We start from the raw sequence: 17,040 nt of genomic DNA, 5'->3' as shown, positions 1-17,040 counted from the left end.
TTAATTTTTTCATCTTCAAAATAAGGATAACTTGTCCTTTCTCATAAGATTCTTGAAAAGATCAGATTGGAATATGGTCATCAATATTATGAGACATTACGGGACCATAGATTTGATCAATGGTCAGTGGGAAAGAAATTGGGAATACTGGAGCCTAGGTGACTCACCCAGTACAGGGTTAACTTCCCTCTGTCCCCCAACTCTGATTTGCCGTGACCTAAGGGTGGCACTGTGTGTTGGACTTGATTGGGTTGATGCTGACTTCTAGCCAGTCTACCCTACTGAACGAGCATAAAGACCAGTTCAAGATCCAACCAGCTGATAGATTTGAGCTGATAGATTTCTCTTACATATACCTCCCTACTTGACTTTTCTATGCCTTAATCACAAAACTCATCTCACAGGATTGTGATGACTAGAAATAATATATGCAAAGTATTTCCTATGGTGTTTGGTACATAAAAGATTCTCAGTTAATAGTAATGTCAAGATGCTAGGCTTCAACTACTCCTTTTTAAGCCCTCTGTGGGTCTGGTCTTTGGCAGCCCATGACTCACAGAGCTTTGTCTGGTCTGCTGTCCTGGACTTTGCTACCTAGAGTCAAGCAGTAGAAAGTAATGAAACACATGGGCTTGGAACCCAAGATAGACTTCCGGCTTGACTACTTAATGTTGATATGACTTAAAAAGGTTACTTAAACTCTCTAAACCTTGGTTTGCTCATGTTTCAAATGAGTATAATGATGATACCTATCTCACAGGATTGTTGTGAGAGTTAAGATTTGAGTTGAAAAATTGTGGATGTTATTAACGGATAATTTTATTAAGGTCATATAGGTGGGAGGTGCTGGGGCTGTGACTCAAACCCAGATCTATCCACATCTCCTGCCTTTTCTATTGTAGCACCCTTCCTGTGTTTGAATACTTTTAGTAATTGGGCTGCCAGTGTGCTCCTTATTACTAGAAATACTTTCAGTGCACACCATAGGATGGCTTTGTAGGACACAGTAAACAATAGATAATATTTTTAAAGATTTATTTATTGATTTGAGAGAGAGAGAGAGTGTGTGCATAAGTGGGGGAAGAGACAGAGGGAGAGAATATCCAAGCAGACTCCCACTGAGCATGGGAACCGATCACGAGCCATGTGATCAGGACCTGAGCCGAAACCAAGAGTTGGATGCAAAATTGATGGAGCCACCCAGACGCCCCAAACAATAGATAATTTTTAAGGTCTTTAGAATTCCTAAGATCTTATGATTTTCTTATAACATAGTCCCTAAATCGAAATATTGTGTTTGTAAGTTAGTTGTTGGGAACTTGAAATTTATTTATTTATTTATTTATTTAATTTTATTTATTTTTTTTTAAAGATTTTACTTATTTATTTGACAGAGAGAGACACAGCGAGAGAGGGAACACAAGCAGGGGGAGTGGGAGAGAGAGAGAAGCAGGCTTCCCACGGAGCAGGGAGCCCGATGCGGGGCTCAATCCCAGGACCCTGGGATCATGACCTGAGCCGAAGGCAGACAGACGCTTAACGACTGAGCCACCCAGGTGCCCCGAAATTTATTTTTCATAAGACATATTTCTATGAAGAATTTAGAGACCAGTGTGGAATAAGAAAGAAAAGAGGTGATACTGTGATATTACATTTAAACCAAAAACCTTCAAATTGTCTTTCTTCTCCCAACCACAATGTCTAAATAAACCTAGTCTCAGCAAGATTTTGGGAGAAAGTAATCCACCCCATTTATTCAAGCTAATGTGACCAAGACTCTCTTATTGTGACCAATTAGTTGTCTATTCATTCAGCAAATATTGAGTGCCAACTGTGTTCTAAATTAGCAGTGAAGAAACTGTTTCTCTAGTGTGAGAGAAGATAGTAATCCTTGGGAAAGAGACAATTGGACAAATCTGAGACATAACTAAATTCATTTTACTGAAAGGAGGAAAATTGAAGGCAATAAGTTTTATTTTTTAAATCAAATTTTATTTTCTTTACATTCAATTAATTAACATATAGTGTATTATTAGTTTCAGAGGTAAAGTTCAGTAATTCATCTGCTATATATAACACCCATTGCTTATTACATCTCGTGCCCTCCTTAATGCCCATCACCCAGTTACCCTTTCCCCCACCCCCTTCCCTTCCAGCAACCCCCAGTTTGTTTCCTATGGTTAAGAGTCTCTTTTGGTTTGTCTCTCTCTCTGATTTTGTCTTATTTTATTTTTCCCTTCCTTTCTCTATGCTCCTCTGGTTTGTTTCTTAAATTCCACATATGAGTGAGATCATAATGATAATTGTCTTTCTCTGACTTATTTTGCTTAGCATAATACCCTTTAGTTCCATCCTGGTCATTGCAAATGGCAAGATTTCATTTTTTGATGGCTGCATAATATTCCATTGTATATATATACCACATCTTCTTTATCCATTCATCTGTCGATAGACATCTGGGCTCTTTCCATAGTTTGGCTATTGTGGACATTGCTGCTATAAACATTGGGGTGCAGGTACCCCTTCAAATCACTACATTTGTATCTTTGGGGTAAATACCGAGTAGTGCAATTGATAGGTCATAGGGTAGCTCTATTTTTAACTTTTTGAGGAACCTCCATACTGTTTTCCAAAGTGGCTATACCAACTTGCATTCCCACCAACAGTGTAGAGGGTTCCCCTTTCTCTGCATTCTCGCCACCATTTGTCATTTCCTGATTTGTTAATTTTAGCCATTCTGAGAGGTGTGAGGTGATATCTCATTGTGGTTTTGATTTATATTTCCTTGATGCCGAGTGATGTTGAGCATCTTTTCATGTGTCTGTTAGCCGTCTGGATGTCTTCTTTGGAAAAATGTTTACTCATGTCTTCTGCCCATTTCTTGACTAGATTATTTGTTCTTTGGGTGTTGAGTTTGGTAAGTTCTTTATAGATTTTGGATACTACCACCTTATCTGATTACACATTTGCAAATATCTTTTCCCATTCTTAAGGTTGTCTTTTGGTTTTGTTGACTGTTTCCTTTGCTGTGTAAAAGCTTTTTATTTTGATGAAGTCCCAATAGCTCATTTTTGCCTTTGTTTACCTTGGGAAGGCAGTGAGTTTTTAATCAACTATTGCCATAGTCCAAGTATGAAGAGTCAAGGGCCTGAACGGTGGTAGCAACAGTGGGACTAGATAAATAGAGCTTAACTGTTGAAAAGTTGATTTTACAGGCCAATTATATATAAATTATAAGAGACAATGAAAAAAAAGAGTTCCCAATTTAGCCAAGAGTGTGAATTCAGGCAAGGGGAAAGGGAAGTCTTAGTCATCCATGGGCATGTTGTGTTTATGGGGATGATAGTGTATCTGAGTAGAAATATCCCATGGTAACTAGGAAGAGGGGCTTGGGGAAAGGTTAGGGCTGGAAATAAAGATTTAGGTATCATCTACATGGAGACAGCAGGATTACTTAAATGAGTGAAAGAGAACAAAGAAAATTGGGACTGGAAGGAAAAGGTAAAAGAATTAATAAAAGAAACAGAAAGGGCCAAAGAGGTATTAAAAATCCAATAAGTACAATAGCATAGGATATAAAGATAGGATTGGGTGGCTCAGTTGGTTAAGCAGCTGCCTTCCACTCAGGTAATGATCCCAGGGTCCTGGGATTGAGCCCCACATCAGGCTCCTTCCTCAGCGGGGAACCTGCTTCTCCCTCTGCCTGCCGCTCCCCCTGCTTGTGCACTCTCTCACTATCTCTCTCTCTGTGTCAAATAAATAAATGAAATCTTTAAAAAAAAAAAAAGGATAGTCAACAGCATCAAATGCACAGAGAGCAGATAGGATGAGGACTATGAAAAGAATATTGGGTAGTGGTCCCTGAAGACTCTTGGTGATTGGGCAAGAAAAGGTGTTGGTGAACAAGTCAAATTTCAGAGGCTCAGGCAGTCGTGGCAGATTGGAAATGGGTAAATAGGATAGGAACAAAAGGGTAAGAATATTAAGAAACTTTTTCTTTGAATGAAAACTTTATTATTATTATTATTATTATTATTAATTTCGATGTGGAGCTCAATCCTGGGATTCCAGGATCATGACCTGAGCTGAAGGCAGATGCTTAACTGACTGAGGTGCCCCTAAAACTTTTTTATTATTAACAATAACACAGAAGATATTGATAGAGGGGGAGATTTAAGATGCATCAGAGGGAGAGAGTCTCTTGCCTCCTGTCAAGTTTCTTTGCCTCTGGTCTCATCTGTATCCTTCCATTCCCTGTATTGATCCTGATTATGTCAGCCCCCCACTGAAAGACCTCTCTGGGTGCCTCATGGCCAGTGGAAATCCAATATCCTTAGCATAGCAGACAAGATGCCTTGCACTCTGGTTCTAACCTTCTTTTCCCATTTCATCCTTCACCATTCAGGGTACAGGAGATTATAGATTCTTTCCATGTTGGGTCTTTGTACACATTGCTCTCTCTAGAATACCCTTCTTTCCATCTTCCACATGGAAAATGCTAACTCATCCTTCAGCAGCTGGCTCAAATGTCACCTGGCTTTTGAATTCTTTCCTGACTCCCCAGGTCCAGTTCAGGTCTCCTTCTTTGGTACTTCAACTGTAGGCTGTACACTCATTTTTGTCTCGGTATCTTGCATTGCAAATCATCAATTTCCTTAGCTGTGTTCTCCATTAGATTGTATGATCTTTGAAAACAGGGACTTTTTTTACTGTTGTAATTCCCATGACTGGGACAAAACAAACTCTTGCTAAAAGCATCAGGAATGAATGAGTGGGTATTAATGTAAGGAGATGTATCTTGAGGTATAGAGGATGGAAGTGAAGAAGCATCTTAGTGCTAAGTGAAATAAGCCAGACACAGAAATACAAATACTGCATTGATCTCACTCATGTGTGGAATCTAAAAAGTCAAACTCACAGAACCAGAGTGTTGAATGGTGGTTTCCCAGGACTAGGATATGGGGGAAATGGGGAGGAACTGGTTAAAGGGTACAAGCTTTCAGTTATAAGATGAAAAGTTCTGAGAATCAAATGTATAGTATGGTCATTGAAGGTAATGCCATATTTTATACTTAAATGTTCTTAAGTAGATCTTAAATGTTCTCACCACATACACACCCACACATACACACACAAATGGTAACCATGAGGTGAAGGATGTGTAAATTAATTTGATTGTGGTAATCATTTCATGATGTATATGTATATTAAGTCACTGCATTGCACCACACTCTAAAAAAGCATGCTGTACAAAATAAATATATATAACTTTTATTGGTCAGTCATACCTCAAAAAAGTTTGGAGGGAAAAAGCTTTATGAACTTGAGCAAGTTAATTTCTCCAAACCTGAGTTTCCTGTTGGTCATATGAGAATAATACTTTTCTTACAGTGTGCTTTTGGGGAGAAAAGCTACAAAATATACTAACCAACATTTAGTAATCATTAATATTAGAATTATTTCCAACTCCACCTTCATGGCTTGTATCTCTTGGTTTCTGTCTTGTCTTGGATTTGGCTGCAACTTTAATCCATTCTCTAAAGAGAAGTGTTTTGTTTGTTCTTTAAGTAAAATTTTGATGCTAAGAAATTTAAACGTACCAATGTTTCATCTACCTAAATGATTCAATCGACAGCAAGCAAATTCAGCAACAATCTAAAATTTAATATATGGGTTGATTTGGCAAGTTCACATTGAAATCTGACTTGTCTTAGGAGTTTCCAAGTAACTTCCCAGAGGAGGCTGAAGCTTTGAGGCTCCCTACACTGCATCGAAGGACACTCTTCCTGTCTTATCTTCAGTACTGTTTTGCCCTAAGTGATTTAGAACAGCTCTTTCCATTTTTTTTTTTAGCAGCATTTTTGTGGTTAATAAAAACATGTGCTTACAGTTTTTTTTGCATAGATAAAGGAAAGGATTCCACATCAGATTTAGATCAAGAGATAGATTTTCAGAAGAAAATGAGGGATGTGTGCCCTGGGAGCAGCAGAATGCCGCAATGTTCTGTCTCCGGCCGCTTGAGTTGAAGGCATTTATGAACACGTCCACACCCACGCCCACGCACATCCACAGTGGTCACCACTGCAGCTCCTGACACTGTCTTGCTCCCCAGTCTCCTTTCCAAAGTGCATCCGTTGTTTTCCATGACATAAAATAAATCCCTCTCTTTTGCCCAGTGGTGAAAAGCTTATATAAATACTAAAACTTCAGCTATTCCCGAGTTTTCTGTTGGCAAGCCTGCAGCTATGGGTTTGTTTGGATCTTGACGTGCCTTTTCTGTGCAGCTCTTTGAGGCCACTTAGGTGAGTCCGGTGGTGATAAGTTCACATGTCTTGAAAATTTATCAGGTTAACCACGATAATGCTCTGCTTATGGAAACTTAAATGATTGACACCCGGATTGAAAAGGCTCCAGGTTCAAAGTATCTCTTTTATTCTTTCAGCATATATCGTTCTGGTGATATATATGTCTTAGGAAGTCTGGGCCAGGAGATGATTTTAATAGTCAGTGAAAAGAAAATAAGGTGTGAAGAATTGATTAATGTAAGACATTTCATCTTGCATGGTGGTGTTCCCATGAAAGAATGCTTTTCAGTATGTAGAAGTGAAGTATTTGATTGTGTACTAAGTAGGGATAGTTAACATTACTGGCTGTAATTAAAATGGACAATGAAAAATCTTTATTCACCAAATGGTGAGATTAGGAAAGTGCCCTCAAAGTATTGATACTGATTTTACCCTTGTTTTAAACAGTGGAAGAAATAGTGCATTCTCCAATATAATTTCCCATGGAATCTGCAAACCTAAGATTAATTCTAGCTATGTCTAAGATTGCTGAATAGAAGTCCGTGAACACTATTTCTACTATATTTCCACTTGCCCTCCCATAGTAGTGAAGCCTTCTGCTTGCTGTCAATAATCTATTTTACCTAATGCTTTTTTAAAAAAAAATCTCTTTTCACCTAGATTATTACTTAGCTAGAAATAGCTTGCTATTTTAACAATTAGTAATTCTAAATTCTTCATATGTTACAAATTATGACTGTTGAGTTGTCTTTGAGGATCCAAGATTTTATTTCTGTTTCACTGTTTCACAAGAAGAAATATAAAATGGTGAAGAAGAAATATAAAACGGTGAATCTCGGGGTGCCTGGGTGGCTCAGTCATTGGGCGTCTGCCTTCAGCTCAGGTCATGATCCCAGCGTCCTGGGATCGAGCCCCGCATCAGGTTGCCTGCTCCGCAGGAAGCCTGCTTCTCCCTCTCCCACTCCCCCTGCTTGTGTTCCTCTCTTGCTGTGTCTCCCTCTGTCAAATAAATAAATAAAATCTTAAAAAAACAAACAAACGGTGAATCTCATTAATGAATTAGGTCCCCTTTCCTTGACATAATAGAGAAAATAAAGGGAATCAAATAAGCTTTTATGTCTGTGAAGTCTAATTATAAATTATAGAAAAAACAAAACAGAGGTAAAGGACTTGGCTGGATTTGAGCGTTGCTGGCTAAACTGATATATCAGTCTTCACATGCCTAGATTTGTTCTGATTAGTAAGTCATAGTGCAAATAAGTAGCTAAAGTTGTGTTTAGGCCAATGGTTGTGGCTGTTAATTGTGGCGTACTTTAAATATAATGGAGGTAGAAGATATAGCTTTCTTTTTTTTTAATTAAAGATTTTTATCTATTTTAGAGAGGGAGAGCACAGAGGGAGAGTGAGAGGAGAAGCAGACTCCTTCCTGAGCAGAGAGCCCAACGTGGGGCCCGATCCCAGGACCCTGAGATCCTGACCCGAGCCAAAATCAAGAGTCGGCCCCTTTACCGACTGAGCCACCCAGGCGCCCTGAACATATAGCTTTCTTTTAAAACAACTACATTTGTTTATTTTTTGTTTGGAGGAATAGTATATCAATCTACCTTAAACTGATGTACTATGCCCGAGTCCTAAAAAACACTTTGCACAATGACATTGTGCTCAAAATTGCAATTATATTGTTATATTTATAAGGTGCTCAATACAGTAACAATTGAAGCTCAGCTAAAACCATTTCCCACACAATCTGCCTTCTCCACGGGACTCCCTGTCAAAAAGCACACAGACACAGAAATAGGAGGGATTATATGTCTAATGGTGGACCTTCAAACAATGAGAGCTGGTTGGCTATTCTTACCACTCCTGGACAAGTCAAGTTGTTTGAGTTAGGCAACATTCTCAAAACTAGGAGCAAAGAAAGCCTAAGAAACATAGTTTTGTTGTTACTGGTTGCTTCAAAAGAGGGCCATATGAGAAAAAACTGTTGTGTAAAAATGCGTCTTTTTTGGGTCTGTTCCTAGGTTTGAAAAAGAAATGACCAGCAAGTGGTTATACCTCTTTGAAGGCAGCAGGGTTGCGTATGGCCCAATCAACGACATGAAGAACGTATTTGCAGAACCCCAGGTTTGGTTTTTGAAGTTTTTAGTACATGGCAGTTAAAAAACGCAAGAAATTGCCTCTCTTTATCCAGATTGATTCACGTAAATACACGTGAGCCATTGGCCTTGAGCTTAAGTCATGTAACCTGATTTTTGACGGTTACATTAGACTGTGGGTCTGAAGTAAAAAGAATCAATTTAGAACTGGCTGTCTGCAATCATACTTTTACGTCCATCAGATCTAACATATTTCTGCAGCAGTCTCTACATAAAGTTTGCAAGGTCAGGACATTTGTTTCTCCTGAAAAATGGGAAATGTAGATAATTGAGAGGTTGGGCTCAGGCCCTCAGAGATCATTCTCTATAGAAGGAAGTATGACAACTTCTATAGTTGCAGCCCACATCTCACCAGATGGCTATCTTAAAGTGTACAAAGCAAGTCATGGTTAATTTTGCAAATGAGAGGCTTTTATATGTTTTGATTAATAAAGTGCATTATTTGTGAAGAATCAATTGTACTTGAATAGAGGTTTGTACTGAAAAATTCTTATAAGCTTCTTTTTGGGCCCCAGGAATCAGGATCACCTGAAAAAATGAGTTTTTTCTATAACATTGTTCAAATTATTATTTTTAGAGGCTATCAAAATAATTTTTGATTTATTACTTTAATCAGTATCACTGCAAGCAATTTACTGCTTCTCAGATTCGCATATTAATCCCAAAAGGTAGAGGAATGCCATTTTTCTATGAAGCTTTCACTATGATTATTCACATATCTTATCAGCTTCCAACACTTCAAAATTATAGGTCTAAAAATATTCTTTATATTGTAACCGGTTTTTCTTTGAAATGAATTATGGAAACTGGAATATGATTTGCTAGGGGAGGAGAACTTTGTTGAAAACTGACCTTTTTAACTTTGGTACCTATCTTTTACATGAGTATCTGCTTCAAGGAGAATTGACGTGTATTTAATTCAGTGTTCATGATATTTACTGGAGGAAAAAAGTGAGTGGATTCAGGAATTCTGCTGTGTGTTATCTTCCTGCCAACATCGTGAATATGCCAAGGCTTTGTCCATAATAAAACAATGGCCAATAAGTATTTGAGATTAAGGGCCCCGCTGGATATGTACTGGGTTTCTATGACAGGGTCCTCGCTGCATCAGTGGATTAATGTCTGGTGATTAATAGCTCCTTGCCATGAGGCAGCAGTGAGCACACTCTGAAATGTACTAGACTCGGAAGACCAGTGTTCTCACTCATAACTTCTAATGAGGCCAAGCTTTGGCTTTGAGTTGTTGTGGGGGAATGGGTGGGTTTTGCTATCATTTTCCTTCTTAAAAATGGTACCAAGCTGTGTAGGACTTGGCGTTTAACTCGATTTGAGGGCACGTTTCCCTAGAGATCATTTCTGAGAGTTTTATCATCAACATTTCTGTCGCTTCACCTGTGTATTTTCAGGCACAAAGAACGTTATTTTAAAAATCACTGGGTATCTTCTTCTTTTTTTTTATTATGTTATGTTAAACACCATACATTCCATCATTAGTTTTTGATGTAGTGTTCCATGATTCATTGTTTGTGCTTAACACCCAGTGCTCCATGCAGAACGTGCCCTCTTTAATACTCATCACCAGGCTAACCCGAGACGAATCACTGGGTATCTTCTAACATTACCTATTTTCTAGGTTTTGATGAACAAGGAACCAAGGTTCCACCCTTCAAATTGTTCACCTTATGGGCTGCTTCAGATTGAATATAGGATAGTTAGGTTTTTCATTCCCAGTTTTCCCTTGTAGTTTGGTTTAATTACTTTAATTGTTCTATCTCAACTCTTTTGGACCCTCATGAAGTTTCTAATATTGGTCTACGGCATATTTTTAGCTTTTGCTACTACCCCAGGAGTCTCTGAAAATTGCCTTCTTATCCCCCAAAAGTAGCTCCTGTTACTATTCTAACATCAAAAATTCTTAATCATCCAGTGATAATTACTGACAATTGTACCCTAGTTGCAAGAGTGGAGTTGTTCTCTTTTATATATACTTTCGTTCTTTGCAGTTTAAATGCCAAATGTACACATAAAATTTATCTGGAGTTTTAGAAGGACTAGAGAGCAATGCAATACTGTTACATTTTAAAAATTAGCACGGATGACTCTGGCCATTGTATGTAGGACTGTTTGGCATGAGAGGTAAGTACACTTGGCTCTTTTAAAAAGAATTCCATTATCATTTTGAATTTTGGAAGAGATGTAAAATGTGAAAAAATCAGGGAGTTATGTCTTAGGACTACTTTCAAAAGTTCATTTGACAAACCTTTATTGTACTTATGTACCAAGTGCTAGGGATTTAACATGAATTTAGTAATTCTCTTCCTTTCTGAAAAAATAAATCTAAAATCGACTTAGGTAGCAGATACACAGTAAATGTTGTTGTTGTATGAATCCGTGATTGAATGAGTTGGTTAAACTCTGCCAAGTATAGGTTTTCCAAATGATGAAGGGGCTATTGTGCGTCCCCTGGGTGGGGCTGACAGCGTCTATCTATAGCCTTTGTTTGGAAAGCACTGCATAATGGTTAAGACCACAGAGTCAAAATTGTTGGGCAGCTTTATAAACTTACTGGGCTTCAGTTTTCTCAACGGTAAAGGGGTGTAATAGGATCTTTGCTCTATATTGTCGTGTTATATGAGATAATGTTTATCAAGGGCAGTAGGGATTGCCAGAGGTAAAGGCTCAAGACACAGGAGTAACTCTGGGTTACAATGGTACCCTTTAAGGTAATATTTTTGTTAAAAAACACCTTCTTCGGTGGAGACCTTTGCTCAAGGTTATATTTGTTTGGTGGATACAAACAAAATCAGTGTGGCTCTGGGGTTGGGGATACCTAGCTTAAGAATCGAGCTGTAATATTCTTTTTAAGAAAAGGCATTCGCGAACTCTGTGCCAAGAACTTCTCAATCCTTCATCATTTCTGATTGCTGAAACTCCTCTTATTTTTTATTTTCCGTAAAAGTATCATTTCCGTTTAAGGTGTCCTCCCTTGTTTTTCCCCCACGAGCTGTAGAGTTTCTTGGCCCGGGGGTGCATGGAACCGGCCACTTGTGCTTAGATGTGGGACCCCGCCACTGGCGCCCGTGGCTGGCTCTCGTGCTCGCTGTGCCAGCACAGCTGTAGCTCAACGGAAAATTGATTTGGGTGAAGTACAAGGCCTGGAACACGGCGCCGGAAGTGAGGCTTTGATGAAGTGAAGAGGGGTGTGTCCAACCAAAAAGAAAAAAAAGGAAGTCAGAAGCATCAAAGTGCAGGAGAGGATTTTCTGGGGGCCTGCTTATCAAGTGGGCCATTCACCCTTCATCTGTGGTTTGAGCTCGGTAGACGACAAAAATGTACTTGATGGTAGAAACTATTTCGAACCTAAATAATTTCATCATGGCCTCATGTTCTGAGGAAACTTGATTTTTTTTTTTTTTTGACTCAGCTGAAAGAGCAGATGATTTTTTTTTTTCTTGGATAGATGCAACGTTGTCTACCTTTTATTTTAGCCTCTGATTATCTGCTGCAGACTCTGAAAGGTTGAAAGGGTCCTCCAAGCATCCACTGTTAAGTCAGTCAAGAATACTGTGGGGGTTTTGGTCTGTATTTACTGATAGCTTAGAGGAATTTTGATCCAAAAACCTTTTAGTGGTAGTTTGTTTTTCTCCCTCGGTGATAAATTATCTGTGGAAAACTCTGTGTATTTTATAGAAATGCAATATGGATTATCTGCATATCGATTTTAAGAGTCATTTTTTAAGTGCTTTCTTAAAATATCTTTTTAAAATCAGGCCAAGATTGTGTAGTACATTAAAGGAATTCTTAAAAAGTTTGAAAAACTTGCTAGATGACCTCAGTATGGTCCTATTTAACATACCCTGGGGAACATGTGCATAAAATACATTGTGGTTTGAGGTTTTCCAACCCAAACAAACTTAAAAGAAAATGCAGCTTTTAATAGAAACTATTCAGATTCCTGCAAAAATAGGTATGGATCCCACCACCGAGAGCATTTAATAGCATCATTATCTACCATGAGAATCAAAAGAGATTGTGTTACCCTGTTTTTTGCATTTTGCTTAAGACCGTGTATTTGGCGATTCTAAGTGTATTCTTCGACTGAACTGTGCAATTAAAGAATATATAGATATGAAGGACCGAATCTCTGATTAATGTTTTTTTTTTTTTCTCTCCTTGATGCCATGACCCATGGGTGGGGAAGAGAGGGCAAAAGGGTGTCGCCAAACTGGTGTTATTTAACAGAGCCTTCACATTTCTACCACACACGTTGAATCCATCAGGTGTAAGACTCACCCTGAAGCATCACTTCTGAGAACTATTGGGAGGGAAGTATCAGAACTGAAACATCACAGCTGGCCCTGATTTTAGCTGGTGCCAAACACCTGCAGGCTCTAAAAGGATACCAAAACAAAACCCCACCCCGTGGCAGCAAGCCATCCCTTAACAACCCTTCCTTAACTTTGTATCACCATCAAAATTAATTTAACATTTTCTACAGAAAACTTCTTCTTCCTGTCCCAGAAGGCCATTACAACTCCTTGAGCACATCTTTCGTATGGGATAAATATGTCATAGAAGCAAACAGAGTGAAGTATTGAAATATTTGATAGCTTAAAATTATCTGTTGTTTTCATATCATTATTTGTGGAAGCCTGTGAAGTTGGAGGTTTTATTAATCTCTAGGCTAGCTCATGTTCTCCAAGCGATTTGGTTTTTTAGCACATCCTGGCAAACTATCTGAGCATCTGGGGAAAAAAAGCTTTCAGTATTCATATAGTAAGTGTCAGAAGCACCCCAAAATACAAAGCTGTTTTTCAAGCCCTTTCTACACTCATGCACGCACGCGCTTCTGCGTGCACATGCACATTCACAGACATACTCGCGTTTTTGATGCATTTTAAAGACTGCCTTCTCCATGGCATTAGCTAATATTTGTTGAAATGCGGTTGTATAGCCTGGTGGGCTTACACACCTCAAACACGATTCTATCCTTGTCTCTAACACTGCTGGGAAACACACACATACAGGGCTCCCTACAACTGGAAAACAGTTGATGAAAATCTAGATAAAACAATATGTCTGGAAATAATTCCTGGTAGACAAAGGAGATTAAAAATTAAATTTTGTGTGTATTTCTGAACATACATGACACACTTTAGGTGGTGAACAAATTCAGATATATTGTGTGTGTGTTTGTCTTATGATACCTGGGAATAATACTTTAAATTTTTGAAGAAATATGTGCTTTAGGCTTAAGTGATTAAATGAGATAAAAATGGAGAGTTTAAGCCTTCAACTTTATATTAAAATATAAAGTATTAGGCAGTAATGTCTAATTTTATTTTGTTGAGTTGAGAAGAATCTTAATGCAAGAAACCTCATCTCTTATTATGTAAGAGGAAACCCACTGAAATGTCAAATAAAAATAAAGGACATAGTATAACATTACTGGCATTTTATGTTCATTTTTTAAATATAGCTAAGAAATTTGGAGGCACCAATTTCTTTGAAATATAACACAAATATACTTAAATATCCAACTGGAATGCCTTGGACATTTCTTGATTGATGTTGATGGAAATAAGATTGTAGAATTTATGTTAAAGAGAAAAAGCCTTCTTTTGATCTTTTTATGAAAATGTGAGAGGCATGGTTCAGAGCAAAGGGGAATGTAATCCGCTTATTCACTCAGACATTCATTCATTCATTTAGCAAATAGTAATTGATGGCTGTCACGTGTTTGCCCTCTCTTTCTCCCTCCCTCCCTCCCTTTCTCTCTCTTCATATATATATTTATATATATATACACACATATATAATGTATGTACTATACAAGACTGTATTATGTATGCTACATTATACATAGAGTCTTGTATTAGGTATTTGGCAAGGGGAGGGTATGATGGAAAGCAGTGAATCAACAAAGATAAAGCTATTAAACATTCAAGGAGGTCCCACAGTCCAGTTTAAGGTAAAGTGTGTCCAGTGTCAAAGAAGAGTTACACATAAACGTTCTGGGTATTTTAGCAGTGAGAAGTAATAGGCATAAAGAATCCTATTTAATGAATTAACAAAAGTTTAAAATCTGACAAGGAGTTGCAAAATGTCTTAATCACTTAAGGACTATTTAATACCACTGACTGTATTCCCTATGCTGCACCTTTTATTCCCATGACTTATTCATTCCGTAACTGGAAGCCTGTATCTCCCAACTTACCAAAGGACTCTTCATCCTTTTAAATACCTTTTGCAATCAGTTTGTCATATTACTAATAAATTCCTTTTCAATGATTAAGAGGAATTTAATGGAGGGTTTCCACTTTTACTGTTCAGTGATTCTGAAATTGTTTGTGACCTGAGAATATCTGAAAGTTTCCTTTTTGTTTTTTGTAGAGCTACTCTCTCCATATGTGTTATCTCTCTCTCTTACAGCCAATATTAAAGGTTATGATTTCACAGATTTATTCAAACGAAAACATTTTTCATTATCATTTTATTGTAGTTATTATATTAAAAAGCATTTTAATTTTATTATTGGTGGTACTGAACATGAGCAACGATTGACAGGGACTGAGAACCATTGATATTTGAAGAACTTTTCTAAACTGATTAATGATGAAAGAGGAAGAGATACAAAATGGTGTACTCAAAGCCTACAGGATCTTGAAATGTACATTCTGTAAGAATCTACGTTCTATAAGAATGTACATTCTATAATCTACATTCTGTAAGAACTCAGCAGTTAAAAATGGAGCCTGAATTTGCAATTTGTCTCTTTTACTTTGATTACCTGTGCTTTAGGTGTTGTACTAAGAAACCATTGCTTATCTAAGGACATGAATATTTACAGTTAAATTTTCTAAGAGTTTTATAATTTTTAATCTTACATTCAGGTCTGTGATCCATTTTGCATGTGTGTGCGTGCATGTGTGTGTGTGTGTGTGTGCTATGCTGTAAGGTGTGGAGTCTGACTTCACTATTTTGCATATGGATATATCCAGTTGTTTTTGCATCATTTGTTAAAAAGACCAATATTTTCCCATTGAATTTTCTTGGCACTGTTCAAAATCAATTAGCCATTAATGTAAGGGTTAATTTCAGAACTTTGATTATTTAAAAGTGTTTTTATTTATTTCCACATTTGTGTGCATTTCTCAAACTTTCTAATGTTGATTTCTGATTTCATTCATTGTGTTTGAAAAACATACTTTGAATGATTTCAGCTCCTTCAGATTTATTGAGGCTTATGTTATGTCCCAGCATAGGATCCATTCTGCAGAATGTTCGCAGTGTTCTTAAGAATGTGTATTCTGTTGGAGTATGCTATAGATGTCTGTCAGGTCTTGTTTGTTTTTACCATTGTTTAATGTTTACATTTCCTTGTTCATCTTCCGCCTGGTCCCTATATACATTATTGAAAGTTGGGTGCTGAAATCTCCAACCATTATTCGTGAATTGTCTGTCTCTCCTTTCAGTCAGTTTTGCCTCATAGATTTTGGGCTCTGATGTTACGTGCATATGTTTACCACTGTAATATCATCTTAAAGAATTATCCCTTTATTATGATGATAAAGGGATAAATTTCTATTTCTAGCAAGATTTTTAAAAATATCTATTTTCTTTTTTAAGATTTTATTTATTTGAGAGAGAGAGAATGAGAGAGAGAGAACACATGAGAGGGGATAGGGTCAGAGGACGAAGCAGACTCCCTGCCAAGCAGGGAGCCCGATGCGGGACTCGATCCTGGGACTCCAGGATCATGACCTGAGCTGAAGGCAGTCGCTTAACCAACTGAGCCACCCAGGTGCCCTAAAATATCTATTTTCTGATATTAATATAGCCACTGCATTCTCTTTTATGATTGTTGTTTTCATTGTACATCTTTTTCATCCTTTTATTTTCAACCTATTTGCATGTTTGAATCTAAAGTATCTCTTATGTAGACAGTATATAGTTGGATCCTGTTTTTTTAATCCAATCTGAAAATGTATGCCTTTCGATTATATTGTTTTAGCCATTTATACTTAGTTACTATTGATGCGGTTGGATTTACACCTGACATTTTCCTTTTTGTTTTCTATGTGCCTCATTCTTTTTTATTCCTCTGTTCCTTTCATTCACTTCTTTTGTATTAGGTAGATATTTTCTAGTATAATATTTTAATTCCTTTCACAACTTTCAATGACATTTTGAGCTTTTTTTAAATTGGTTTCTTTAGGGCCTATAATATATATCTTATCAGAATTGACTTCAGCTTCTTTTTATTTGAGTATAGTTGACACACAACGTTACATTAGTTTCAGGTGTACGACGTAGCGATTCAGCAACTTTTTAGGTTATGTTGTGCTCCAAGTATAGCTATACCATCTGTCCCGTACAGCACTATCACAGCACCACTGACTCTATTCCCTAAGCCGCCCCTTTTATTCCCATGACTTATTCATTCCGTAACTGGAAGCCTGTATTTCCCACTACCTTTCACCCATAATTCCACTACTGGGTACTTACCCAAAGAAAGTGAAAACACTAATTTAAAAAAAAATATATGCACCCCTATGTTTATTTCAGCATTATTTATA

General features: G+C 37.5%; 1 protein-coding gene across 1 annotated transcript in view; it reads left to right on the top strand.

Moving 5' to 3' along the window:
* Nucleotides 1-17,040, top strand: part of SUGCT (succinyl-CoA:glutarate-CoA transferase) — a 630,208-nt gene that overhangs the window by 238,126 nt on the left and 375,042 nt on the right. The window contains exon 6 of the mRNA XM_021703719.2: nt 8,327-8,429. Within this exon, the coding sequence (XP_021559394.2) occupies nt 8,327-8,429 (103 nt within the window). The remainder of the gene's footprint in view (nt 1-8,326; nt 8,430-17,040) is intronic.

The sequence above is a fragment of the Neomonachus schauinslandi genome, chromosome 12 (genome assembly GCF_002201575.2).
Source record: "Neomonachus schauinslandi chromosome 12, ASM220157v2, whole genome shotgun sequence".
Taxonomy (NCBI): domain Eukaryota; kingdom Metazoa; phylum Chordata; class Mammalia; order Carnivora; family Phocidae; genus Neomonachus; species Neomonachus schauinslandi.
Note: the sequence above shows the minus strand (reverse complement) of the source record. Positions and strands in the feature narration are given on the sequence as shown.